At 47.5% G+C, this 27,985-nt stretch overlaps 3 protein-coding genes across 4 annotated transcripts; 2 read left to right on the top strand and 1 right to left on the bottom strand.

The window, feature by feature from the left end:
* The first annotated feature begins 2,645 nt into the window (after positions 1 to 2,645).
* LRRC59 (leucine rich repeat containing 59) lies at positions 2,646 to 12,979 on the top strand. Of its 2 annotated transcripts, none has more exons than XM_030534970.1 (8): positions 2,646 to 2,720; positions 5,174 to 5,282; positions 5,862 to 5,921; positions 6,500 to 6,658; positions 7,029 to 7,133; positions 8,379 to 8,451; positions 9,816 to 9,989; positions 10,790 to 12,979. In XM_030534970.1, exons 2-8 carry the CDS (start codon positions 5,178 to 5,180, stop codon positions 11,032 to 11,034), a joined length of 921 nt encoding a protein of 306 aa, XP_030390830.1. In that variant the 5' UTR covers positions 2,646 to 2,720; positions 5,174 to 5,177; the 3' UTR covers positions 11,035 to 12,979. The 2 variants fall into 2 exon arrangements, with proteins under 2 accessions (XP_030390830.1, XP_030390831.1); XM_030534971.1 differs by having other exon boundaries at positions 2,655 to 2,720; positions 5,171 to 5,282.
* A 402-nt stretch (positions 12,980 to 13,381) lies between these two features.
* EME1 (essential meiotic structure-specific endonuclease 1) lies at positions 13,382 to 21,530 on the bottom strand. Its single transcript, XM_030534968.1, is given in 10 exon segments — positions 13,382 to 13,890; positions 15,226 to 15,415; positions 16,319 to 16,434; positions 17,428 to 17,566; positions 17,868 to 17,989; positions 18,410 to 18,499; positions 19,901 to 20,031; positions 20,114 to 20,794; positions 20,797 to 20,978; positions 21,475 to 21,530. Coding segments are annotated over 9 exon segments (1,788 nt in total). The 5' UTR covers positions 20,939 to 20,978; positions 21,475 to 21,530; the 3' UTR covers positions 13,382 to 13,713.
* MRPL27 (mitochondrial ribosomal protein L27) lies at positions 21,477 to 27,985 on the top strand. The gene is made up of 4 exons (XM_030534974.1): positions 21,477 to 21,603; positions 24,674 to 24,796; positions 25,606 to 25,673; positions 26,140 to 27,985. The coding sequence occupies exons 1-4, from the start codon at positions 21,564 to 21,566 to the stop codon at positions 26,344 to 26,346; spliced, it is 438 nt and encodes a 145-aa protein (XP_030390834.1). The 5' UTR covers positions 21,477 to 21,563; the 3' UTR covers positions 26,347 to 27,985.

Raw genomic sequence — 27,985 nt, 5'->3', positions numbered from 1 at the left:
TCACTTAGGGATTAATGTGTCTGTTCTACAGCCTTAGCTAAGAGCCACATGGCTTTTAGCTTATGCAGTAGAGGCTCATGCATTTAGCTCCAAAGTTCCCAGGTTCAATCCTGCCCACTGACAATCAGGGTCTGTCGGTGTTACTCTTGCAGGTGAGAGCAGTATGCAGTGTCACCAACCATGCCTCCGACTAGGAGCCGGACCTGCTGGCTGCTTCCAGGGTGCAGTGCAGTGCCAGGACAGGCAGGCAGCCTGCCTCAGCGCCCCCGCTGACTGGGAGCTGCCAGAGGGAACCCCGTGCCCCAACCCCCTCAAACCCAGAGCCCCCTCCTGCACCCCAAACCCCTCATTCCTGGCCCAACTCCAGAGCCTGCACTCCTGCACTGCTCTCACCTCCTCCCGCACCCCAACCCCCTGCCCCAGCCTGGAGCCCCCTCCTGCACCATAACCCCTCCATTTCTGGCCCCACCCTGGAGCCCAGACCCCCAGTTAGAGCCCTCACCCCCTCACACACCCCAACCCCTTGCCCCAGTCCAGTGAAAGTGAGTGAGGGTGGAGGAGAGCGAGCAACTGAGGGTGGGAGAATGTAGTGAACGGGAGGCAAGGCCTCGGGGAAGGGGCAGGGCTAGGGTGTTTGGTTTTGTGTGCTTAGAAAGTTGGCAACCCTACTTGATCCAGATCCTGACAAGGTTGTGGGATGACAGCCTAGTTCACCAATGTCCCAGAGGTGCCAACTGAATCCAAGGAGGACAACTGCGATGATGGGTTCTCTCAATATAGGTGGCGACTTCTTGTGACTGCTCTGGGGAATCAGCTCTCGTCCAGTCTGGCAGCCTCTTCTGTCAGTTACTCAAGCTGTGACCCCTCGCTCTCCCATCACAACTGAGGGTGTTCTCTCTTCGTGACTCAGCTCTCTAGCCAGGTCACTATAGAGTCAATATAGAGGCCTCCCCTCCGGGGTAATAAAGTATCTCTGGACCAGCTGTCCAGTGGGCACCTGCAACACACCCAGGCCCACCCTCTACACTGGGTTCCAGCCCAAGGATCCTATAACAAGCAGCCAAGAGCCACACAATCCTACCCCTTGCTGCTGTTTCCCTAGGCTTCTTCCCACCTAGCTTTCTCAAGCTTCCTTTTGCCATAACTCCTCTGGGGTTGACCCATCTCCCAGGGCTAGAACCCCAGGGCTTATTCTCCCTTTTTGGTTTTCTCCTCCCCTCCTCCCTGCTCCCAGAGAGCAACTGTGGATTCTGTCCCTGCAGCCTCTTTCTGCTGCAAACTTCCTGGCTTTATACTCCTGGCCAACTGGGTTTCTTGTTCAGTTAGACGTGACTCTCCCTCCAGATGCACCCAGGTAACCTAACCGGCCCCTCAAACCCACATTAACCCCTTCACAGCCCATGGGGTACACACCACATCACAGAGATCAGGAAATTGAGGCACAAGCAGCCCCATGGCAAGATAAGCAGGGAGAGACCACAGAATGCCAGTTCCACAGGGAGCATAGATGCTAAATAATTGCCCCAGTTTGAGGAGACATGGCACTCCCTTGGATCCATGATACTTCAGTTACATCAGGGCTGCAAAGCTAGCCCCTTGGGTTTATTTTAGCACCCAGGCTTGTCATGTAAACAGAGATCAACACATGTGTGCAGAGAGATTTAGCATCCAGTATCTCATGGGCTCTCTGATTCACATGGGGAGCTCCCACCTCCCCAGAATAACAGGGCTTGATGTAGCTTGAAAAAAATGGATCTAATAAATTTAGTAGCTGGAGGATGAAGTTGTTGTTTTGGAGGAAGGACCAATTTCAGGGAGAATAAACACCTGGATTTGAGTGAGGATCTGAGGAAGATTAAAAGTGTCTCAGAAGTGACTTATGGCAGAGATCACAATGGTGACAACTGGAAAACTCTTAAAACTCTCTGGATGGGAGAAATCCCAAAGACTGAAACAGAAATTCGAGCAACGTGTCAGATACGTTAGAGCACTGTAGCTCTGGTATAGGTTTAATAACGGGGCTTCAGAGCCCCTATCAGACACAGCAACTAAGGGGAAACCGTGTCACCCGCAACTGTGTTAAACAAAGCAGTGCTAGCAACGGCCTTCTCCTCCTTGCTCCCACCTTCACCTTTCCCCTCTCCACCTCTCCCCTGCTCCCACCTTCACCCCTCCCCTTTGTCCCCCTGCCACCTGCTCCCACCTTCACCCCTCCCCTTTGTCCCCCTGCCACCTGCTCCCACCTTCACCCCTCCCCTTTGTCCCCCTGCCACCTGCTCCCACCTTCACCCCTCCCCTTTGTCCCCCTGCCACCTGTTCCCACCTTCATCCCTCCCCTTCCCTGCCACTTCTGCCCCCCTCTCACCTTGACCCTTCCCACTTCCCCTCACTCCCACCTTCCCCTCTCCCCACCTGCTCCCACCTTCACCCCTCCCCTTCCCTGCCACTTCTGCCCCCCTCTCACCTTAACCCTTCCCACTTCCCCTCACTCCCACCTTCCCCTCTCCCCACTCGCCCCCTGCTCCCACTCTCAGCCACCCTCCCCCCCTTCGCTCGCTCAGCTGAGAGCCGCTGGCCCTGCAGAGGGCGCCGCTCTGCCCCTCCTCCTCCGGCCTGAGCGTGGGGCCCTCTTGGCCAGCGGGCCGGCTCGTTGGCGCTGGTGGGCTGAGACGGGGACGTGGATGCGGAAGTGGCTGGCAGCCTGGGAGTGGGGCCGCGCGGTGAGTGCGGGGCCCGAGGGGAGGGGTCGCTCCGCCTGCTCTGGTCGGCGCCCCTGGGGGTCCCTGTGCGGGGGCGGCCGGGGGTATTGGGATGGGGGGATCCCTGTGTGGGGGTGGCCATTGGTATTGGGATGGGGGGATCCCTGTGTGGGGGCGGCCGGGGAGTATTGGGATGGGGGGATCCCTGTGTGGGGGTGGCCATTGGTATTGGGATGGGGGGATCCCTGTGTGGGGGTGGCCATTGGTATTGGGATGGGGGGATCCCTGTGTGGGGGCGGCCGGGGAGTATTGGGATGGGGGGATCCCTGTGCGGGGGCGGCCGGGGAGTATTGGGATGGGGGGGATCCCTGTGCGGGGGCGGCCGGGGAGTATTGGGATGGGGGGGATCCCTGTGCGGGGGCGGCCGGGGAGTATTGGGATGGGGGGGATCCCTGTGCGGGGGCGGCCGGGGAGTATTGGGATGGGGGGGATCCCTGTGCGGGGGCGGCCGGGGAGTATTGGGATGGGGGGATCCCTGTGCGGGGGCGGCCATTGGTATTGGGATGGGGGGATCCCTGTGCGGGGGCGGCCGGGGAGTATTGGGATGGGGGGATCCCTGTGTGGGGGCGGCCGGGGAGTATTGGGATGGGGGGATCCCTGTGCGGGGGCGGCCGGGGAGTATTGGGATGGGGGGATCCCTGTGCGGGGGCGGCCGGGGAGTATTGGGATGGGGGGATCCCTGTGCGGGGGCGGCCGGGGAGTATTGGGATGGGGGGATCCCTGTGTGGGGGCGGCCAGGGAGTATTAGGATAGGGGGGATCCATCCCTGTGTGGGGGCGGCCGGGAGTATTGGCATGGGGGGATCCCTGTGTGGGGGCGGCCGGGGAGTATTGGGATGGGGGGAACCCTGTGTGGGGGCAGCCGGGAAGTACTGGGATGGGGGGAATCCCTGTGTGGGGGTGGCCAGGGAGTATTGGGATGGGGGGATCCCTGTGCGGGGGTGGCCGGGGGTATTGGGATGGGGGGGATCCCTGTGCGGGGGCGGCCGGGGGTATTGGGATGGGGGGGATCCCTGTGCGGGGGCGGCCGGGGGTATTGGGATGGGGGGGATCCCTGTGCGGGGGCGGCCGGGGAGTATTGGGATAGGGGGGGATCCATCTCTGTGTGGGGGCGGCCGGGGGTATTGGCATGGGGGGATCCATCCCTGTGTGGGGGTGGCCGGGGAGTATTGGGATGGGGGGATCCCTGTGTGGGGGCGGCCAGGAAGTATTGGGATGGGGGGATCCCTGTGTGGGGGCGGCCAGGGAGTATTGGGATGGGGGGATCCCTGTGTGCGGGTGGCTGGGAGTATTGGGATGGGAGGATCCCTATGCGGGGGTGGTCGGGGGTATTGGGATGGGGGGGGATCCCTGTGCGGGGGTGGCCGGGGAGTATTGGGATGAGGAGGATCCCTGTGCGGGGGTGGCCGGGGATTATGGGGGAGGTCTGTCAGTCTGAGACTCTCTCTTGGTCCCTTGGGGGGGAAGCCCTTGCTTGCGCTGGGGCACTCCCACAGGGGATGGGGTTGATGGGACCCGGGATCGCCTTCTCTCTATGCTGTGTCTGTAAAGCCCCCCCGGCTTGAGGCGCCTGGGGATACACCCCACTCCAGCCTTTGTGCTCCCCGCCCCCTTTACCAGAAGCAAGAGAATAAAAGCAGCAAAGTGGCAGCAGGATGTGCTGGGCCAGAGTCAGGGAGCTGGGGCAATGCACTGTTCAGCGTTGCCTCCTCCCCCTCTATCCAGTCACCCCCTCCACTTGGGTTCATGTTACCCCTCTTGTACTTCTCCCCTTCAGACAGAGAGCTCTCTTCACAAACACCCTGGGGACCCCAAAACCTCAACCCTCAGACAGTGGGACAAATAGAAACTTCACTATGTTTTCACTGGATTATTTCTGAGAAAATAAAACTCTTGCTCAGTCAGAAAAGCCTTGAAGGTGCATGCTGAGACCCACACTAGGGATCTCTATCAGGCATCTCACGTCGAGGTTGCCAGTCCATTTCCAGCTTGAATTGGTAAAGAGGAACAACCAATAGTTTTCCCATTTGGTGGGCTGCTCAGTAGCCTTTGCTAAATGAGTTGGTGGGCTGTCAATCCAGTTCCCAGTAACCAGGTTGCAAAAACCACATCCTCAGTTAGCCTGAACTGGCAAACACTTGCACCTGGACCAGCAAGATCTGAATGGCCCAGGGGAACTAAAATATCCCTGGCCTCTAAAGGAGGTCCTTAAAGGTTACAGTTGAGGCATACTTGCAGGGCATGACAGCTGTCATTACTCCTGCTGTACTTGTTAGGTAGATACAGATTAAAAGAAAATCTGGAGGCTTGCTAAAATGTACTGGTGCCCTCTCCTCCATTCCTTGTCCTTTTCCCGTTCCAAGAATGAAGGCTCTTTGCTGAGCCACTTGAAACTCTGAATTTATCTTTCAACAGGATCATGGCAAAAGCTGGAGGAAAAGGAGTAAACCTGAAAGACAAACTTGATGGCAATGAATTGGATTTGAGCCTGAGTGACCTGAATGAGATACCAGTCAAAGAACTGGTCAGTATCAGTCTTTCCTGGGGGATGTAAGGTATTGCAGGGGAGCTTCTGAGATTACACCCGGTCTTTGTGAATGTACTGATCATGGGGGATGGAGGTGGGGTGATTCCTGGGAATGCCTTGGGCCCTGTGTAAGTTTTTTGGATTTTATCAGCTCGAGGTGTTGCCAGTTGTGCGTTTGGAAGACACACACTCTGTTTCTCCTGGTCTGAAGAAAAGGGGAAGAGAAGGATACACAATCTTGAACTCTTCCTGTCATCCTGACTTTTGGTGGTTGAAGTGACCTGAAGAAGAGAAGGTTCCCAACTGATATAACAAATCTGATGGATTGTGGGTTAAACTGATGCTTTGGGTGAAGAACTTGTTTCAGGGGGAGCAGTGTTCATAAGCCCCTGAATTTGAGTGAGATGTAAGAGTCTCAAAGATAACTCAAATGGTAGCAACTGGGGAGTTCTTAAAACTCCATGTATGGGAGAAATCCCAGAGACTGAAACAGAAACTTAAACAGCAGGGTATCAAATGTATTAAAGTACTGTAGCTTTGATATAGGTTTAATTTGGTTCCTTGGCTCTTTCTCAGGCTGCCCTTCCAAAGGCTACCATATTGGATTTGTCCTGTAACAACCTCACTTCCCTACCGGTAAGATGAGAGAGAAGCTTTGTGGAGGAGGGAGGGGTCTGTTTGGAAATATCTTTGGAAAGGTACAGTCATCCTCCTTCATGGGTGGACCAGGCGGGAGTGTGGTAACTAGCAGTTCTCTTAGCTTCTTGGGAGGATGAGTGACACTGCCACCATTACAGAGGGGTCAGTTAAGTGATTGAGTTTTATTGAGGTTGGCTGGCATAGCATATTAGCTGTGCTTTCTTATAGAAAATGAGAGTGTACTCTGTGAAGATTCTAGCAGCTTTCATTCCAAAGTGTTCTACCAGCTGGATACCAAAAGCACCATTGTATGTCTTATTTTCATTGTAATTATATTGCTATGTGTAACCCTCTTTAGGAGAGTATTCACTGTTCCCTGCCTCACAGTCCGAGGGTAGAGGGGGAAGAGAGTAACTTTCCTTCATCACACAAGCAGCTCTGTAATGAGTCCAAGTCCATGTAGATCTTCCTCAGCTCCCTGCACTGTGCAACTTACGCTAGCTGCTATATCTATTATTCCTTAGTAAAGATGATTGACCAGCTTGTAAACTTCTTCACTCCTGTTTGGGTTCTAGTCGGACTTCTGCAGTTTGACCCACCTGGTGAAACTTGATCTGAGTAAAAATCAGCTTCAGCAGCTCCCCTCAGACTTTGGTCGCCTGGTTAACTTGCAGCACCTGGACCTCCTGAACAACCGATTAGTTATGCTACCAGTCAGTTTTGCACAGCTCAAGGTAAAACCCCTCTGCTAGGCAGTTTACGTAAGGCCTTGGAGTGCAGCCCAGAGTCCCATGATTCTTCTGAAGTTGATTTCTCTAGTAAAATGTCAGTCTCTCTGCCAGCAGACCACTATAAGCTCCAAAATGCAACTGGGATCTGCAGCACTGTCCTTGACAAAACTTCTACAGTTTTGTTACAATTAAACTCCTGCCTGAAATGTAAACTTGTTTCCCATATCTCTTTCATTCACGTGACAACTAAATAGCTCTTTGTTTCTGCTTTGAACTCTCCAGAATGAACACAGCCTTGTTTGTGCTCTTTCTTTATCACTGTGCTGTTGTGTGCCTACTCTAGCCTGGTTCCATTTGTGTTTCCTTCCTGCAGAATCTGAAGTGGTTGGATCTGAAGGACAACCCCTTGGATCCTACCCTGGCCAAAGTGGCAGGAGACTGCCTGGATGAGAAGCAATGTAAACAGGCCGCTATCAGAGTAAGGAAATTGCTCTGCATTTTATTCTTGTCTTTCTACATGGATTCCATGGCTGTTCTTTCTCCTCCTCTTGCTTGGAGGCTCTCAGCACTGCAATTTTTAAGGTATCGGTCAGGAGGGCAATGAGGGACAGGCTAATCCCATTCAAAGCCAGTATTAATCCTGCAATGATTTCATAAGTGCCCTGACCATTGATCTAGGAAGTGAGCTAAGCAGGGTGCTCAGCCTGAGGTGACATTAAGAGTGAGCATTTAAATGTTGATTACTAGGAAAAAGATGTACTGAGAGAAATAATCCATATCCATCTTTGCGCTTCTGAAGAAGTGCTGGCCATCTGTAGGCTTGTGTGAAGAATTACTGTTGGGAGCCACGGAGCAAGGCTGGAGCAGGTTGGAGCCTATGCTGCTGCAATTCTCTGCCATTCCTGAGGCAGGGATCACATACCCTTTTTCAGCCTTAGAAAAACCATGTGATCATGGAGCAGTGGATACAGCTAGTACCAGCGCACAGGCTGCAAGGAGGATTTCTTTTTTTAATGGAGAGATTTTGTCTGACCCTGAAGCAGCAGTTTTGGGACCAAAGCTGAGACAGTGCTCCAAACACTCAGCAAAGTCACGGAAGTCTCAGCGGAGCTGCACAAAATTGCACCAGCTGAGGATCTAGCCCAATGCAGATTTTATTAGACATTCCTTTATCAGACGTGTATGTATCCTGGTAGATGACATCATCGGGTTGTGTAGAAAAGTCAAATCAGTGTCTATTGTCACAACTTTCTTCATCATTAACGTGTCTGTTACCTCACTTTCATGGTCAAAGCCCAGTGTACTGTGAGGCAAGTTGGACCTAAGCAAGGGCTCGTGGAGTCTGTGGCAGCCTCACTTAAAATTAAGTGGTTGTTTGTATTATTCATTTTCACGTTTAAGTCATAAAAGCAGCATGGTGTCTCCTCTTGTTAAAATAAACTAAAATATTAGCTTGTCCTAGCACTGAATGACGGCGGGGGGTTTGGTAGTGACGATGCATGCCTTCAATGTGGAGCTTGTGGGGTAAACCTGAAGGTTGTGGCATCACTCTAAGAGCCACTTGGGACTCCCTTGTATTCTGCTACATAGTATTAGAAGTCAATCCCAGAGGAATGCATTCCTTCTCCTACTTATGGCTGCATTCTAATGCTGTTTCCATATTAAGAGGATAATGCAATGAATCTGCTGCATAGATCTCATGCTGTTGTCTTGGATCTTGAAGGTGCTGCAGCATATGAAAACTATCCAGTCTGAGCAGGATCGAGAAAGGCAACGAAGGCTACAAGCAGAGCGAGGTAGGCACATGACACCCCCCCCACCCACTTACCGCTCTAGGCTCTTTTCTGGGTCCATTGATTACATATCCAAACCAGCTGATTCTGCCCTTCCAGGGCAGCTAACAAAGACTGTTCCAAATATCTTGGCACCAAGGACATACAGAATATTTGTATTGAATTGGAGGTGGAGGAAGAGGTCCCTCAATAGCCAACTGCTTAATCCTGTGAAAGGGGAGAGAGGCCTGGTGCACTCTAGAGGAGAGGCATGGGCCTCTGGAGGATCAGATGGGTAACTGCAAAAAGGCCTGATGGGTTGTGGGTTCCTGATATGTCTTGGGAGGCCCACTAAAACCTAAAGGCTGATTTTACTTCAGTATATCTTGGAAAATGATTTCCATGCTGATACACCGTACTGGAGAACTGCCTCTCTTCTTAAAGGGGATCATTTTCCATAAGCACCTTCTCTTTCTTCCCTTCTTAAAAAGGTAGTGTGGCTTGAGTGCTGGAGCAAGAGAACGGGAGTCTTACTGTTACTCACTGTGAACATGTCACATAGGTCTAGTCTACACTGACAAAGTTCAGAGCTTTAATTCACCACAAGTAGAAGTGCTAGTGTAGAGAAGGTTCAGTTGTTTTACCTCAACAGTGCTAAAAAGGCATGAGGCCTTTCCATAAAGTGCTTGCACGAATGTTGTTACCATTGATGAATTATGGGTACAAACTTTGAATGTAAATGAAGCCTTAAAGGAACATTAACAAACTGAAAAATCACATTTGTCTGAAAACTCTAATACTGAAGATTACTATAGTTCAAAAGTTAGTGACAAATGTTTATTTCAATATACTTTGTGCATTTGACAATACTCGGTGCAGAGTTGTTTGTGAAACAGACCCTTATATTATTGGGGGCAGAAGAACCTTTAATTTTTTAAAAACAATTAAACTACTACTTTTCAGGGACTACTATATAAAGAGTCCTCTATCAAACTAGGATTTCTTTAAAATTAATCCCGTTAATAAAATTTAAGTTGACAGTGTCCCTTTAACCTTTGTGCTTCCATTTTATGCATCTGTAACATGGGGACAGTGCTTCATATGTGGTATTGTGTGGCTCAGTTAATGCTTGTAAAGTGCTGAGATCTCTGGATGAGAGATGTTATTGACCAAGTGTAAGGAATGAGGACTGTGTAGATTTTTTCACTGACTCACATAAGACTGAGTCCAGGAGAGAATAGATCCAAAGGAGGAAGACAGGGTGTGCATCCAGCACTTCTGGATGATAAAATGGGGCAGTTATTTCATTGCTTTACCTTCCCAGTGGGGAAGAGCAGTCATGCAGCACTTATTACAGAAGGGGAAAAAATGTTTGTGTTGGTCCTCAGAAATGGAGAAGAAGCGTGAAGCAGAGCAGCGAGCAAGGGAGGCTCAGGAGAGGGAACTCCGGAGGCGAGAGAAGGCAGAAGAGAAGGAACGCAGGAGACGGGAGTATGATGCACTAAGAGCGGCAAGGCAGGAGATGGAAACACAAACGAAAAAAGAAAGCAGTGAGATCCCAGGTAAGTCAACTGTAGATTCAAATGAGAAATATTCACCAAGGAGCGGGTGTATTCCGTAGAGTAGTCTAACTCTTCTCATCTATATTTTGGCACAGTGTAGGAGAACTAGGTGGAAGAGAATAAGCAAGAACCTTACCATTGAAGTGTATCTACCTCCAGCTCCACCATGCTTTTAATAGTGCCAGATTATGTAGCAAGATGGTAGGAAGTAGTCCCTCGTGTTGAATATGGTCAAGAGGTGGGGGAATCAGACCACAGTGGTAGAGCTAGTTCAGAATCTTGCAACATATGAATAACTCTGGGAGAACAAGCAGAACTTCAACATATTTGCAGTTGATGGAGCTCTTGATTACTTATCTACATGATTCAAAGTTCTGCAATTGCTGCTAAGGAATATTTCCTCTGCCTCAAAAAAATGAATGTACCTTAAAAATACCTGCAAAAAAGGCTTCTTAACATGAGTTGAATGCATTTCATCATCTTCATAGCTGTTTGCTCATCTGGATGTGGGCATTATGGTGGTTTTCTGAGAGATCAAAAACATCTGCTTCTTGAAAAGAAATATGTATTGTTTCATCCTTTGTGGATGGGGTCTGTGCATATGTTTAGAACTGAGGAAAGCTAGGGAAATCTGAGATGGTGTAGTAATTGTTTTCTTGTTATGGGAGAGCTAAACTTGTGGCATATAATTTTACCATAAGGGACTCAGATCTACATGTTGGATGTCTTAGGGGTACAGATTTCTCTTGATAAGTGACTTGGTCTTCCCATTCTCTTTCCTACAATTTATATCATTACAGAGCTTTCATCAGTTTCTCATCCATCTCAGCTGCCCCGGCAGAGGCGCTCCTGGTTCCAGGCATTGTTGAAGCTGCTGCTCTTGATATTTCTGTGTGCCGTTAGTACAGTGGCTGTTTGTCGGGTGACAGAGCTGCAGCACCAGTCTCTGTGCATCAGCGTGAATGCTCTCTATGAGAATGTGGTAACTGCTCTGCAAAGCCACAAAATTGTGCAAAATGTATTACATCAGAACTCGCAGCAATGATGCTGCTACCTGGACATGTGCATTGTCAGCATCTCTTGCCACCATTGACACAGCCAGAATTCCTATGGAATTATGTTTTGGTGAAACTACCTTTAATCAGTCAGCACTGGATTTGCTGGTCCATTCAGAACAGAGCAGAACTACTGCTTAGATCATTTTTGTTGTGCTTGTGTCTCAGCTGGTCTGCAACTCCTGTTGTTTGCTAACATTAAATTAGAACATGTTAAGACTCTCTCCCTCACTCATGGAGCAGGAGGTTGCCAGTCAACAGAGGAGTGAGAAAAGCCATAACCCATCTGGGTAACTATGGCCCTGTAAGGCGGTGGAGTATATCCATCTTCTTACTGACACCTGCAAGAAGGTTCATGCAAACCTTTGCTAAAATCAGTGGTGTTGTGGCTGTATGGTATAGAAATATACATAAGCCCATTCCAGGACCCATTAGAAGTATGTAGGATGGCTGTGTATTGATACATCAGGGTGGCGGAGTGATGAAATGCTATTGAAATAAGAATTGTCAGCTTTGTCAATAGAACAGTTTTCGCAGCAGTTTGGTGTTTGATTCTGAGCTGGATATTTACATTGTTTACACACATTTGTACAGTGCCTCAGTTCTGATTAGGAGCTTGCATGCTAACATATTTTACTATTACATCATAATGCGACCACTAACCTGAGCAAGCTCGTGTCAAAACATCTATTCAAAGGAAAGACTTGGCAGCCATGCAGGCTAGTTTATCCTGAGTGAGAGCTGGAGCAGGCTCCAGAAGGATTGTTGAAAGAGGATAGTGGTGCTACAACTAGGCACCAAAACAGAACCTTTCACCTCCAACCTATGTTAGGGACAATATTAATTAATGGGTGACACTAGGATAGGTGTCATGAAGACACCTGGACAGAACCCATCATATATTAGAAGCCATTCTCCATAAAGTGTCTCAAACTGGCCAGCTTCACATTAGCATCCTCCTGTTTCTGTAGGTCACCTTGTCTGCTAGGGCCTTAGCAATATAGGATCTTGTATTGCCTTTGTGTTTAAACTGTAACAGCCAACACATTCTGGTGGTTTGGCCCCTGAGATTCAGCACAGTTGTTCTGTTGCTGTACAGCAGTGGGTGGGATTACTGTACTCACACATCCCCAGTATTTAATTTCCAACAGTTCATCACAGAAAGGAAGATAAACCTGCCCCTGTGCTGTTTAATCCAGCTGGACAAAAGGTAATGGTACTGCTCCCTGGCTCCATTGTAACAGAGTGGTGAGGGGGTTTCAGCTAAAAGGAAGATACACTGGAGGCTGTTCCAGTGGCACACTACTTAACCCACAGAGAGAAGTTCAGACATGGAGTACCTGACAGTTGTACCATACACTGCCACCATAATGCTGAAACAAGTGCTTGCTTTTTATCTGAATAGCATGTTATTCTGAGGTGCTGCAACTACTCTTTATGAACCATCAGTACCCCCCTTATAGGCACAGGTTGTTGCTAGTAGAGGAGTGTGTTCTACCGGACAACTGTTCTAGTGAAGTTTGCCTCATGGGAGAAAGACCTGTAGCAGTCAGCTGATGTACTGGTAACAATATTAAAATGTATATCACAGGCTAACAGTAGGACTGTCCCAAAAGCCTTAATGGCAATGCAAAAAATCACTTACTAGCTGTAGTGATGATCCCAGCATGGATGTATTAGAGAAAAATGGATATTGTCTGCTCTGTAGTGTCACAAGTGCAATAAGTTATATACAGTGCATAGCATTTGACTTTACTTAGTACTCATTTCAATAACTGCTTTGTTACATGAATACTGAAAGATCTCAGCTGCCCTCACACATGTATTTGATTGCTGATGGCTTCAGGGGAAGTGAAGTGCACATATCCAAAGGTAGATGCTCCCTAGCTTAAAGCATCTCTTGCTGCAAATAAAGCCTGTTTTGTTAGAGCTCCACTCATTCTCTGATCCATAAATCACACTTCAGGCCCCCATAGATCAAGCTGCAGCTGGAGCCTTTGAGTCAGTGCAGGTCTAAACTCTGTGAGTGGGGTACAAAACATCTTTCATTGTTGAGGGGTGGGGGGGAATTCTTTCTATACCAGAGATAAAATTCTCCCATTCTAGTAGACTACAGGGTTGTGTTGTTTCCAAGCGTTATTAGACAGCTACGAATGAGCCAATGTCTCTCCAGTATTAGCGTTAGGTTGTGTTTTGTTTTTTTTAAACTCACTGGTGTGGGAAAGTACAAATAGTAGCAGCTGATTTCCTTAAAGGATGACTCTGGAAATAGCTTAGCTCACATAGAGGAGAGCTGGCCCCATACAGCAATCCTAATAGGTCCTAAAGCAAACCTGCTACATTGAAGACCAGAGAAGATTTATTCCCAGGACAGAAAATGCAGTTTATCCCAGGCAGAAAGAAGCTATCACTACAGCACTTGAGGGCAGTAGCACAGCACCATGGCCAAGGAAAACATCTCAGCGCCATCTGAAACCACCACCTGTAGAGCATTTCAGGCATCCCTGTGCCACAGGGCAAGTGTTCTCCATTGCAGGCTTCAGAAACAGGAGATTAAGTCTTTACAAGCAAGACCCAGGACTCCCATTTATTAGTTAATACACTTTTCCTCCTAGAAGGGAGATGAATACGTTTAACCAGGCAACCAGTAAAATCCATGTTTTCTTGGGCTAGCCAGTTACATTGAGAGAGAGATCAGGATGGTGAGAGGTCATCTGCAGGTAAATCCGTTTGGAGAGTTCTGGTCCAATCCGCCGTGATGTGGCAGTTACGCCATTGCCACGGCGCACAGGTATGTCAGCGAGAAGATTCTGTTGCTCCCGCTCTGAAAGGCATCTACGATAGGCCTAAAAACAGGACAAAGGAATGGTGATTTCATCCATTGTCACATTCCTTTGTCCAAAAAGGACAGAGGGGAAGGGTTTCTTCACTGCTTCAGCCTTTCATGTTTTACACTCCTTTTATCAGTTCTCCCACCAGACCTCACTTGGTAGCCAACAGCAGCACCCACTGTCAGCAGGAATTCAATACGTACAGACTATGTGCACTGTTAGGATTGTGCCATGAGCACAACTGCAACAGAAAAATGTGCAGCCTGGATACCTCTAGAACAGCCAGTGCTGCTTTACTTATGCAGGACTGGAGATACATTTTCCCTCTCTGCAAGAGGAACACTTATTCAAGCAAATGAGGGTCTGAACTTTAAGACAGATCTCCTCTCAATAGCTTCATTCTGCTCTGAACGCCAGTCTGTGACTTTCTGCCAAAGTCAGTTGCTGCAGAGAAGTCATGTCTTCTGTCATTTAAAGCCTTCGACTCAAACTGCATCAGTCACCCCTGTAGAGGAGTTTCAACAAAGCCTGTGAGCCACTTGTCTACACCGGGAGTTAATCCAGAAGAGTTATTCTGGATTAACTCAAGTGTAGATGCTTATTCCAAATTAGTTTAATCCACTTTAGGAGTGGATTAAGCCAAAATAAGTCTTGAATCAAAGCATCCACACATTCAATTCATCAGGAATAGTCTGCTTTAAATTCACACCCTGCTTTATTTCAGATTAATTTTCAGATGCAGACATGCCTCAAATCTGAAACATTCAGGCTCGAGGTACCTCTTGCCAGAAACACAATGGAAGGTTCCTTATGAACTACCACTAATTATTTCAAATATTTGTGGGAGGGGAGGGGCGGGGAGTGGGAGTGAACAGGAAAAGAGGCTGTCAGGCAGTCCCAGTTCTTCCATAGATTACTCTGGTGTCTTATAAAAACAGCTCTCCTTGTTGTTAACATCTCCCTCAGATGCAATCAAATGCTTAAAGTAGAGGAATTAAGAGACTGGAGTTTAATTCCTGGCTCTGTTACTAACTCATTGGAGTGCTGGGGCTGGGTTACAATCTGTGCCTCACTTTTCTCTTCTGTAAAATGGGGATAAGGGCCACCTTTGGAAGTGTTTTGAGAGCCACCAATGAAAAGCACTATGGAAGGACAAAGTGTTTGCCACGATTAGCCCACGCACTGCCATGAGGGGACTGGGTGTTTCAAACAAAGTATTTTAAGCTGACATGGGATCAGTATCTCAGAATTAATCTCTATGAAGTTATTTAACACAAGTAACATTCTTCCCCTCATTGCATTAGTAGCTGTGTTTGCACAATTGTATCAATAACCGCAGAGCGCCCTTACCTGATCCAGAAGCAGTGGAGAAGGGTACGCGGCCACAATGGCACTGGCCATCTCCAGACTCACCCGGTTGAACTGTTGGATCTGCCTCTTCCAAACCTGCGAGAGTCCCTTCCCTGAGCGGTCCACCTTCACCCCTCTACACCACTCACTCTCCAGGTAGAAGGAGAAGCCGGTCTTCTCTCGCTCTTGCCTGCAGAGGGCACAGAAGGGAAGAAGAACAAGACAATCACAAAACTTATCTTCTGTTTCTCTCTCCAGTTATCTGTTGAGAGATGCAATGGCCACAGAGCAGAGAACCCTCACATCCAGGACAGAATTGGAGAGATCAATATCAAGATAGATGTGCAAAATCTGATTTACCTTCCCTACAAGTGTTAGCAAGATCCTTTTATTGGGGTGGAAAATAACCAGAGCTTGGCACATTAGAAGCAGGGCTGGCTATAACAAAGGGCACAAAGGCAGCTATGCTGGCTTTGTGCTACCAAGGGATTCCTCTTAGCAAGAGCAGCCTCAGGCCCCCTTTTGGCAGCACAAAAGGAACTGGGTATAGGGCAGAAACTGGCCCAAATAATCTCTCTTTTTATTTTTGATACCAATGGCCCTGCACTATGAGCAACCCTGCAACAAACCAATGCATGTGCAATCTGGGGAAACAGGATTCAAGCTGTCAAAGAGACATTATAAGCAGCATATAAAAGAATTTTAAAGGTCTGTGCGTTTTCATGGATGTTATTGTGAGACAGACAGTGAAGCTACTGTGATGGGTGTGCTAGTATGGAGTTCTACTTTACACTGCTGGGGAATGACCTGTGAGAACAATTACAATAGTGTGTCTCAACCCCAGGTTGCTCTATAAGCTTTAACTCATGTTGCTTACCCAAGTTAAAGCAGAGCCACTGTGTCCTCACTGCTATTTTAACCTGAGTTAGCTAACTTGAGTTAAGAACACGCCCTCTTTTTTGCAGCAAAGAATGTACTATGCCATGTAGCACTGAAGTAAGGCTGTATGATTACTGTTCCCTCCATGCTCATGGAAATGAGGCCTCTCCAAAAGCAAGTTAGCTTATAAAATAAATCCCGTATGCTTGCTCACTTGAATGGTGCTTCAGCTACTGCTTTGGTGAACATACTGGCAAAGTCTCCAAGTTCCTTCCAACTCTCGAGGATTCTAACCTGGACTCCGGTGTGAAGCTGCAGATCGACCAATGCCTGTAGATATGATAGGGCCCAAGAGTGAGTGAGGTGACTTTCCCCACCCTTCTCCAGTACATACCAGTCTCAAGTCCAATCCCTACCCTTTTTGCTTAGGGGTGTTTAGGGAGGGGACACAAACCCAAGAAGCCTCCGAAAACAGCCACACTTGATCAAGAAACCAAACAACACAAGATTGTGAAGCGACAGGGGCCTTCATAGGACTTAGTATCAGAGGTGGCAAGGTGTTTTTCAGACACTGCCCCAGTCCCTTATTACAGCCTGCTGTAGAACAAGGCGGCTGCCTCAAGTTAGCCGGCTGCCCCACCTAGGAATGGCTAGTTTGAAGCATTAAAAGATACAGTTTGGGATGTTCTAGCCATTGCCTCTTGAGTTGCTCTATATAAAGATGTACTGCATGACAATTTAATGCAATTTAAATTGTAGCAGATGACTGTCTCCATGAAGAGGCCTGTTTTGCACCATTTACCCCATCCAGTGTTCGTTGCCACCTACTGCACACACTCTGGTTAGGAGGCTGTGAAGAATGATGGGTGTTACATCAGAGAGCTACGTAAAGGGAATGACATCTGGAATTGACATGGAGGAGACACCCTGGTCTCCAGGGAGGTGGGATACATGTGCAGCATTAGGGTCTTCTAGCAGCTAATCACAGATGAAAATCTCCATCTCATTCAGGCTGCCTCCCCAGCAGCAAGGATCGTGCGAGAGAATGCGCTTAGACACAACACGGCCAAAAGAGAGAGACAAAAACTAGTACCTGATTCTCACTAACATCAGAATCCCTGGGCCTATCCTGTTTCTATTAGATATGTTCAGGTCTGTTTCTCTTTGCCTATGGGAGAGAGCTGAGGTTGAAAGGCCCTACCCACAAACTCAGGTATTAAAGAGGGTTGAATTCCCCTCACCACAGAATGGTTCTTCTCAGGTAAAAAATGCCAAATCATCGAGAGAGCCAGGAAAGGAGAATAATGCTCCAAGTTTACCCACTTCTTCCACTTTCACCCTGGACAGCTCTGGGCCAGAATCCCGCTTTCCCTTCCGTTTTTTCCGTTTCCCTTGTCCTTCTACTTGGCTTCCATTCAGCACTGCCTGCCGCAGCTTCTTCCGGGACTGAACTTTGTGAGATCTGAGAAGAGAAACAATAGCCCAGGAGTCCACATCTGCTCCAGTGCCACTGTGGGAATGGTACAGGAGTGCAGGCTGCTGGGGAGCTCACAGTTACCAGCTGTCCCCAGTAGGAGACGCTGTATGAAACAGTGAAGGAACTCTGGTTACAGAGGCTCTTCCTGCAGTTTTTCATGTTTCAGCCTTTGCCAGTAGGAAGTACAAGTAATGATGCAGAACACCTCTGGCATTCTAGCTGTGGCCACTGCCAGCACTTATTCTGCAAGAAACAGCATAGAAATCTCTGAAAGAAGAATTCTAACCTGAAATATTTTTCTAGTTCAACTACAGCCAGGGCTAGAGTTTTCCCAGGAGCTCTCTCCATGACACAAGCTACGAAGCTCCGTAAAGTCTCTTTCGGTCCTTCTGTGCCACCCTGGACTTCCTGCAAAGGAGAGCCAGAAAATAGCATTTAAACCCCTTTGAACCATACAGTTCAGGACAACACTAGCAAAGAGAACCTCAGGCCACAATCCTGCAACTGAAACTGTGCAGATCCACTTGCAGAACTGGAGTCTCAGGTTTAAGTGCTGCAGTTAAGTCAAACATGCAGAGAGATTTCTGCACTCCCAAGGCCTCCTTCCAATACAGCAGCAATGGCGCGAGGTGGGGACGGAGAGCAGGAGGTTCCATCTCATCAGTTCAGAAACCTTGACGACATTGGACATTCATATTGTTTTAAAACAGGTAAATTGTTATTCACCCTAAGCCTCCAAAACAAACCTCTGTAAAAAGAGAAATGGGTAACCCAACTGTCTGAGCAAGGCATGTTCGGACAGCGCACAGAAGCCACGGGCAACCTCACCTGTCTGTAGCTGTAGATCATGGATACAAAATCCTCCAGGCGAACCAGAACCAGGATATTGGGTTCTTCTATCCAACTGCCTTCTTCAACCTGCCCAGAGTTGAACACATACTGAATTCAAGATATTTGTGAAAGCGATCCTATTCTGATCCTAGCTTCTTGTGTACCCAGGGTTTTAGCCACAGATGAAACATTTCAGTCTGAGAGCTTGTTAATGACCCATCCCCCTTAAGTTGATGCTCCTGCTCATTGCTCACTAAAAGGAAGCTGAAGGGCAGAGTTACTCTGACTGCTGATGAGTTTTATAGTGCACATGTGGCATCAGTTTATTAGTAACCCAAGAGCGAGAATGTGCAAAAGGCTGGGAACAGCAAGAGACCAGTGTGGCTATAGAGAGCAGAGAAATGTGACACCAAAGTGAAGAACATTAAGAGAGCTCAGAAGAAAGAAGGGTCTGAGGACATGGACAATTCACTGTGTTTATAAAGCAGTAATAGATAGTATCAATCTGCTTTACAGAGTGTCACTGGTAGAAAAGATTCAACAAAGGAAGCAGCACAGTGGCCTGAAGTGAGGGGAGCAAGTTCCAGATCACAGTGAACAACAACTACCCTTCTGGGGAGGGATGAGAACAAGAGAGAGTGAGTGAGTGATTGGGGCAGTAGATGGGCACAAGGTCAGACTTGTCTATCGATAAGTCTGAATACCAGCAAAGGAATTTGAAATTGGATTCAAAGATGGCTAAGACATCAGCAAAGGGAGGATGGGGATGTAACGGTTCCACTTCCGGGAGGAAAAGTAGTCTGGCCAGAGCATAGCTGAGATTTAAGAAGACCATAAGAAAGGGATTCAGAATAGTCCAGAATGGGAATAATGCATTTAAGAGGAGTAAGGCCAAGACAAGGCCTGGCCCTATCTCAAGGGAGAGGTAAAACAGAAAGAGTTCAGATCAAGGAGAACATTACAAGATTTCTGCCCTGGCAACCAAGGCTTGTGACCCAGGTTTATTCCATGTCTCTGAAATCACTAAAGGAGTTTTAACTCAGGAGAATGACCTTACTGCTGAATGCTTCAGAAATTAGTCTACCAGGAGCTGACAGAGTCATAGCAAGCAGTTAGTGTCAAAATGGGTGTTATCTCACTAGAAATAATGCCAACAGTTAAATGGGGCGGGGGAGACGACACAGGAAGCTTGAGAAGAAAGTAGCCAGAGTTACTGGGACTGGAAAAAAGACATGAGATGGGAAAAGTAAGTCTTGGAGTTTTTAGTTACATAGTATGGAGAAGAGCTAGTGAGAACAAGTGGGAAATGAAGTTTTGCATGCCAAGGATAGACCAAAAAGAAGTCAGTCTCATTTTAAGATTCTCTGGGTAGCTCACAGACAGATACAAGGTTACCACCAGTAACTGGAGATCACCAGGCAACACAACGCCAGGTGCTAAGCACAGAGGAAGAAAAAGGTGTAAACTTCAGACACTGTGGTCCCCTACCTGAGATGACCCAGCCCTCCTTCTCCTCCAGGTGATGCTACAGGGAACAGCCTGACTCTCAATCACACAGCCACAGTTCATGGACTGCAAAGCACTGAGAACTTGCCCACCTCCTTCTATCTGCAAGAGAACTGAGATGGGTGCAAAGGTCAGGGGTTCACAATGAGGGCTGTCATTTAATTCAAAGCTGAAAGAAAAGATAAGGAATGGTACCCGGATCCAGCACCACTGTTATGTGCTTCAGGCACTCCTCTGGTCGCTGGGCCTTCAGCATGTTGGCAAGTGCCTTTTTCCTCTCTCGGTCCTGTTCCCGCTGCCCCTTCTGCACTTCCCGCTCCCTCCTCCTCTGCAACGCAGCCTGACGAGCCCTCTCTCTCTCCTCTTGGCTGTGTTTTGACTTCTTCTGAGGGGGTGACATTTCTGAACTTGCCTCTGCCACCAGAGACCTGCTATTCTGGGTTGGAGAGTCTGATAGACAAACTGGAGGCTGGTGCAAAAGTACCCTCTTGGAATCCTCTGTGGCATCATCTTGGTCACTATCTGAAATTTCCCAGGATAAGACAGGGGTTCTTGTCTGGGTGTCAGAAGCCTTTGGCAGCAACTGTTCTCTGCAGTCAGTAACCACTTGTTTGTAGTTCTGACGGAGCATAGTACCCCTAGCTTTACACACTGCATCACAGCTACTCGGTTGCTGGGCCTCAGAAAGCAGAATACTAGTTTTGGACGACTTGCTGTTCACCAATTTCCCCCTTAGTCTTTCAGACAAGGGTATTATCTCCTCTTCCTCCTCACTCTCACTGCTCAGCCTTGCAATCGCATCCTTACAAGAGCTGGCTCGGTCAGAATCCTGGTTGCCAGGGAACTTTTCCAGCCCCGGGGAAGGAGGAGAGGATCCTCTGAGTCAGAGCTGCAGATCACCACAAGTCTCTCCTTTGAAGGAGTCTGGCAGCTGCTGCTTTTTACCGCAGGAGGCTGTTCCTTCAGAAAAGTGAACTTTGGCAGGTCCTCAACGTCGCTCTCATCCGACTGCAGGGCCATCGTGGTCAGTCAGTACCTTCTAACGAGCAGCATGCGGCATCTAGGATCGGGAAGCAGAGCAATGAGGAGCCGGTGTAACGTCAGTTTGAGCAACCTCATCTGCGCATGCTCGGTGCAGCCAAAGTCGGGAATCTGGAGCGGTTACTGCTTCTGTCGTTACACCGGCTCCAGTCAGTCCCCACGCTGTGGTGGGGATCCTGAAGGGGCTGGGTAACTTGGGTCACTCTGGGGACCTGTCAGCGCGCGCCCCGGAGAGGTGACTCGATCTCGGGCTTCAAGACCCAGAGAAATAAACCAATTTACAGCCTCGGGGGCCGGGGGGGGCCTCCCCCCCGAGCACGAGCCGCCGGGGGGGGGGTCCCCGTCAGCGCAGGATACCCCGAGGCGGCCGTGCGCGGGGGCTGGGCGCTCAGCACAGCCTTGTCCGCGGAGAGGCGATGGCCGAGGCCGCCGCCCCCCCAGGCCACGGAGAGAACCCAGGCATCCGAGTCCGGCCGCGGCCTTTGCTCTGACCCCGCCCCCACATTGAAACCTACCGCCTCCGCCTCCTCTCAGTCTTGACCGGAAATCCTGCGCCGGAGGCGGAAGCGGCCCGCGCCGGAAGCGGAAGTGGCGGTGCAGGAAGATGGCGGTGCTGGGGGGTTTGGCGGCGGTGAAGAGGCTGCGTGAGTGTGCGCGGGAGAGCAGGGGCCTGGGTCGGGGGAGACCGGCTGGGGGTAGGGCTTAGCCCTGGAAGCGGAGAGTCCGTCAGGGGGAGGCAGTGGTGGGACCCAGGGGGCTGGGTGGGCCTCGCCCGCCCTGACCTCAGTGCGGCCCGGGCGGGGGTAGGAAATCGCCCCTTCCCGCAGTGCGGCCTCCCCAGTGGTGCGTGTGGAAGGCGGGGAGCCCCGTAACCAGCCTATGGGCTGTTAGTACCGGTAGGGGCAGGGGGGCTGTTGTGGCGCCACCTGTTTGTCGGGGTTACAGCCCAATGCAGGGCTGCCTGGGCTTCAGAAGTGATGTTGGAACCAGTGAAAGTCTAAAAGGTGCCAGGAAGGGTGGCGCAAAGAGGTGGTTGTGGACTGGGTACCTGCTGTGATCTAGCTGCAAGGTTGTACGTGTGCCCGTAGGTGCCAGATACCTTTTTTAAGCACTTTGAGATCAATGGATAAAAAACACTCTAGAAGTGCTAGGTATTATTAACCGCCATTGCCCCCTTCTTAGCTACCCCTTTTTGCCCATTGGTAACTCTGTCTAGCGTTCTCTATCATGCCTTGATCCCTAGCAGAGCATCTGAAGTTAGAGTAGTCTGATGTGTTAATAGGACTAATAGAAGTGTATAGTTCTGCCAAGTCTGGGACATTAAAATCTATATGCCATGCACATCTGCCCATGCCAGTTCTTATAGGTTGGGCCAGTTTTGCTGTCAGTGACATCATCGTAACTATTAAAGTCACTGAAGTTACTCTGGTTTTTACATGTCTATCTGAGAGTAGAGTTTGCCCACGTATAAGATCTGACATGGGAGTAGGCAGGCATATATTACATATGCCTGGTTGCATATTGACTTCAGTGGAGTTACTCTGGTTTTACACTTGGCCTGTTGAGCAGTATGTAGTATGTAATCCTTCTGCACCAGGTCAGGTTTATCTTTTTACTGTTAACTGATGAATTGGAATGGGTTCAGGTGGGCCCTTTAACATAGCAGCCTTTGTGCCCAAAAAGGAAAATCCAAGTTCTCATTTAAAAAAAAATAAAAAGTCTGTTGCTCCTCTCCCTCCCTGCCATCCAGTGGATGCCCACTTCCTAATCTCCATTTCTCTTTGAAACTGGTGGTGGGCTGGGAGGTCAGATCGAGTGCTCAAGTTTAAAAGTCCTCTCTTAATAAAAACCAGAGGGCTGCTGACAGTGCATTCTCCAGGAGAGGCTCAGAACTTTTGAATTCTGTCACCATTCATAGAGTTTGAGTAAATCCCTTGATCTTTGTGCCTTAGTTTACTCATCTATAAAATGTAAATACTTTCCTACTACATTTGATGTTATGTGGCTTTAACTGACATTTGTAAAGTGCTTTGTTGTCCTCACATGAGATACCAATGCACAGAATGATTTAACATATAAAATAATTACATAGGAGATCAAACAAAGGAAGGTAGTTTTATTTAGATACGGATTAAATTTAATCCCAATCTAGTAAAAATACTCTGCCAGGAGTGTGTGTGTATATAAAGACATCGTGCCCCAAATCTTTGTGACTAGTATCTATCTGTTATAATTGAAGTAAGATAAAATTCATCTGCTATTCTTTGAATAAGGAAATGAGACACTTGTGGTAACCCCTGTTTAGTGAAACACTACTTGGACAGCTGAATAGAAGGATTTAGAGTAAAGTGAAACTGGCTGCTGATTGCATGAAAAAGAACTAATTATATCCGAGACACAAAACGGGTCGACTTTCTTGATTTTAAACATTTGAATTTATTTATTGACAATGGATTTTGTGTATTTGGCTTTTAATGGAAGAACTCTGTGATGTGAAAAGGCGACATGTTCCAAGAAGGAGAAAAACGAATCACTTACTGTAACAACTTTATTTTTTAAACCCAGACCTTGTATACTAGGGCATGTGCTTAAATTCATCCCTATTCAGGACAGCAATTAAATACGTGTTTATGTATTGTCCTATATCGGGGTCTTGATAATGAAACTGTGCATTTTTATAGACACTTATCTGGGGTTGTTAGTGTCTGTAAAAAGCTTTAACTAATACCTCACAATTTGAGATTAAGTATTAATACCCATTTCACAGATGGGGAAACTGGGGCATACAATATTTGTGACTTGTCTCAAGTTTACTAACTAAGTTAGTGGAAGATAAACTCCAAAGGTCCTGAATTCCAGTGCTGTGCTCGTATCAGGTGGCTATATTAAACACGTCAATCTCCCTGGCCACTCAGTTAGCCCTAAAAGTCACAATATTACAACAAAAAAACAGACTTCAACGAGAGACTGCTGAATGGGAATTAATTTGCAAATTGGACACCATCAAACTAGGCTTGAATAAAGACTGGGAGTGGATGGGCCATTACACAAAGTAAAACTATTTACCCATGCTTATCCCCCTCAGTTCCTTACATCTCCTAGTCAATTGTTGGAAATGGGCCATTTTCATTACCACTACAAACAGATCTTTTTCAGCCATGCTGATAATAGCTCCCCTTTACTGATCACTCTCCTTATAGTGTGTATGGTAACACCCATTGTTTCATGTTCTCTGTGTGTATATATATCTTCCTACTGTAGTTTCCACTACATGCATCCAATTAAGTGGGCTGTAGCCCACGAAAGCTTATGCTCAAATAAATTTGTTAGTCTGTAAGTTGCCACAAGTACTCCTGTTCTTTTTGACTGTTTCTGTAGCTCAGAATTTAAAGTGCTTGGCCACAACTAACAGCAGAATGTTTGCATTTAGATGCACTGCTTAGAGTTCTGCTACTCCCATTTAGATAGCAGGATGCTTTCTGAAGTGCGACTTGGTTGTGTGCAGGAGAGACGCAATGGGTTAAATATGAATTATCTTTATAATACATTTATTCTAAGGGCTTTTTTGTCTTTGGCTTTAACATTTGTTTTGAAATGACACTTTGAATCCATTTTTACCCTGATTTAAAAGGAAATGTAAATATTTGCCCATTTTGAATTCATTGTTGTAGATAATATTTTTAACTTTTTTTATTGTTCCTCCTTTGAATATAGTTTTGGCTGCTCCGCAGGTGACTGCGATTGCAGTGCGATGCGCATCCAAGAAGAGTGGAGGCAGCTCAAAAAATCTCGGTGGCCACAGCCCCGGGAAACACTATGGCTATAAGAAAACAGAGGGTAGGTCAGTTGGTCTGTCCTGCTGCTTTATACACTCTGGAATGTGCCCTCCCCACATTGCCTGGTTATCAAGGGCTGTTACATGTGAAACTGCTGTGTATTTCTAAGTTCAGATAGGGGTTGTTTGTGACTTTTTGCAAGAGAAAAAAACCTGAAGGTCCAACCAGCATTGGCTACAACAACACTGCATACATAGCTACCATTGTGAGAGTAGCCAGCAGGAGGCTAGAGTGACACAAGCTCCCTTCCAGATCTGCCTACGTGCAGCAAATGAAGTTACCAATAAGAAACATGCATTGGTTCTAATTTAACTTGTCTCTGGGGAATCTGGAGGAGGAACACCCCAGGGGGCACCTGATAAGTTAAGTGCCCTTTCCTCTCACACTGAGCTCAGAAGCTGGGCATTTCAAGTATTGATAAAGAGGAGAATTATGAGGCTTAGTAGAAGCCAAAGTACAGATGCCTGTAACTGAGTGCCTAACAATTAGGGTGGGTTTGCTGATGGAAAAAACTGATGTAAAAGGCAATAAAAAAAAAATGCCTGCAGTAAACAGAAAATGCCTTGTGCCCTCGAACTAATCTTTTCAAAGGCTGAAACTGCTTCTTGCCATTACATATCAACAGCCCTGTATTCCCTGGTTGGAGCATTCTTGCGCTAAATGTTTTTAGAGTTTGGGATAATTCCTCCTTAGGAAACATCCCAACGAATGCTGGCTTTGTGAGCCTGTGAGCAGTTCTCATTCTGTCAGCACTCAGGCTATAGAGATACTTATTCTTTTGTAATCTGAATCCATCTCTCTCTGTTGCAGGCGCCTTTGTTCATGCAGGCAACACATTAGCCACCCAACGGATAATACGCTGGCATCCAGGGGCTCATGTGAGTTACTTTTTCATTTATTATAGCTCTGCACAGCAAAGTCCAGAATCCAGCCTTAGCCCTCTCACGGCTCTTCTCTGTTTCCTCAGTTGTATTCTATAAAATCCTGAAATCATTGTTTCATTACCAAACGCTTTTTACAGTTCATTCAGAACCAGGTCAGTGCATGAGCCAGATTTAGTAAACAACTGGAGAATTTTGATTATTACTATTGAAAGTTTTGCACATGAAGTTAAGGGAATTGGTTCTCATGCTTCAGAATTAGAATCTCTCTCCTCCCCACCATGCAGAATGGTTTGCAGTTCCCTGAGTGCATTGTGTGTATTGCCTTCCTTTGACACATCAGGTACTGACTATGGCTGAAGCCAGGATATCAGACTAGTGGCTTGGTCCACTTTGTTAAATGATACATAGTGACCTAAACACCTCCTCCCCTTTCTAACAATAGATCGTTCATCTCTTTCAGGTGGGGATGGGTTGTAACAAGACTCTCTATGCTCTGGAGGATGGGATTGTGCGATTCACCAAGGAGGTCTATGTGCCACCACCCCGCAGCAAAGAGACCAGGGAAGTGATCTGTCGTCTACCAAAAGGGGTGGTGCTTTACAAAACCTTCATCAATGTTGTCCCCACCAAAGAAGTGGGGAGCTTCAAGCTAGTCACCATGCTCTGAGGCTCTGCTGCCTCACGCAGTAACGACTGGTGGGGTGGGACTGATCACCATGACAAACCTGGCACTCAATCAAAAAGACGTCTGAGGACTCCTCTAGGTCTGAAATGACTTGTTGGCAACTGCAGTTTCCTGCTCCTACAACTCATTGGGTGTGGATTTGAGAGTTACAAGGTAATCTGGACTGCCCTGAAGTTTTTTGGAGAAATATATATCAAATAGATGTTCTAACAGTGTGAGGGTGTATATGGAATAAATGTAGAACAAAAAGGGCTCAATAAAGCTGCCTTTCCCGTCTGGACAGCTGTGCTCCAATCCAGCCAGATATACTGCAATTTCTGCACAGGAATTCTCTAGTTCTAGGAACAGCCATTTTGATTCTCAACATTGCTTGGAATGGCTCCTTACTGCACCTGATGTACAGTGGGAATTCTGAAAAGGGAATGGGGTGTGGGGGAGGAAGTCAGTCCAAGAAGGGGAACCTGAGTTCTAATCTCAGCTTTGGTACCAACTCACTCTGCAGCACTGAGCCTCAACTTCTGCCTCGGTTTCCCCATCGGTAAAATCGGGATAACCACCACCACGCCTTCAAACATTTACAAACATGAACTCTCATAACAACGTGTGTGAAGTAGGAAAGCAGCTGTTCTCATGGGACATGGGGAAACTGAGGCACAAGATTGCTGAAGGCTCCGGTGTCAGGATCATTACTTAGGAGTTACTGAGTCAGCACACCCCAAGAGGCATCATCATTAGACTAACTATAATCATTGTTTCTAATAGGTGGGAGCTAATTGCACTGGACATCAGAGGCTGAACTGAATCCCTGTTGTCACTCCCCCTCCTCTTAATGAAAGAGTTTGCAGCATATTGGTAACAGTTAGAAGCCTTTATGCAAGGAGTTACTGCAGTTTATTGGCATGAACAAGTACCAGAAGGAGCTGTCTCCACTGTTTGTGCTTATCATCTGAGGGGAAAGTCCAGGGAGACATAAACAGCCAGCTCTGCTCACATGGTGAACTCTGGTTGTACTGTGTGAAGCCGGCATCTTTGCCAGAAGTTTTGTTGTAAAACTCCTGTCTGCTTAGGTAGAAGAGGGAACTCCAGGAGCTCCCTGCCCAAAAGACAGTTTCAGAGAATGAGAATAAAATGTTTTTCTGAATTAATCATGCAATAGCTTTAGAACGATGTCCAGTCCTGCCATGATGAGCATATTCAAAAGGGAAACTGCCACATTGTGGCCAAAAATAAAACCCTACGGTCAATAGAAATATATTTTCATGACATCCTAAAGTTTCATTCCAAAGCAATTTGTCTGGATTTTGAGTCCCTCCCGTGTTTTAATGCTCATACTACAGCATTGTGCAAAGGCAGAGGAGCTAGTGAAAAAATAAGGCCAGATGACTTCTAAAATGTTTGGTTTTAATCGTAGAAGGTATTAAACTTCTGTTCCTATAATTTCTAGCATAGTGTGCATTTAAAAAATCCTTATCCGTGCCTCCTGCCTCTTTAGATTACTCAACTTCAAGTCATTTTTACTTCCTGGTTCTCAGTCACTGACACTATATTGCTGTCTTTAGGTTCCACATCCTGCAGAAGAGATTTTTCTCTTCCCCTTTTGTAACCACCAAAAAAAAAAAAA

Source organism: Gopherus evgoodei, chromosome 15 (genome assembly GCF_007399415.2).
Source record: "Gopherus evgoodei ecotype Sinaloan lineage chromosome 15, rGopEvg1_v1.p, whole genome shotgun sequence".
Taxonomy (NCBI): domain Eukaryota; kingdom Metazoa; phylum Chordata; order Testudines; family Testudinidae; genus Gopherus; species Gopherus evgoodei.
This window is presented reverse-complemented; position numbering and strand designations above follow the sequence as displayed.

Excerpts from the sequence above, each read along its gene's own strand:
- LRRC59 (XM_030534970.1), top strand. The coding sequence starts at position 5,178 with ATGGCAAAAGCTGGAGGAAAAGGAGTAAACCTGAAAGACAAACTTGAT. Across the intron at positions 5,283-5,861 it reads AGATACCAGTCAAAGAACTG|GCTGCCCTTCCAAAGGCTAC; the intron begins GTCAGTATCAGT and ends GCTCTTTCTCAG. Across the intron at positions 6,659-7,028 it reads TCAGTTTTGCACAGCTCAAG|AATCTGAAGTGGTTGGATCT; the intron begins GTAAAACCCCTC and ends TCCTTCCTGCAG.
- MRPL27 (XM_030534974.1), top strand. The coding sequence starts at position 21,564 with ATGGCGGTGCTGGGGGGTTTGGCGGCGGTGAAGAGGCTGC. Across the intron at positions 21,604-24,673 it reads GGCGGCGGTGAAGAGGCTGC|TTTTGGCTGCTCCGCAGGTG; the intron begins GTGAGTGTGCGC and ends CTTTGAATATAG. Across the intron at positions 24,797-25,605 it reads TGGCTATAAGAAAACAGAGG|GCGCCTTTGTTCATGCAGGC; the intron begins GTAGGTCAGTTG and ends TCTCTGTTGCAG.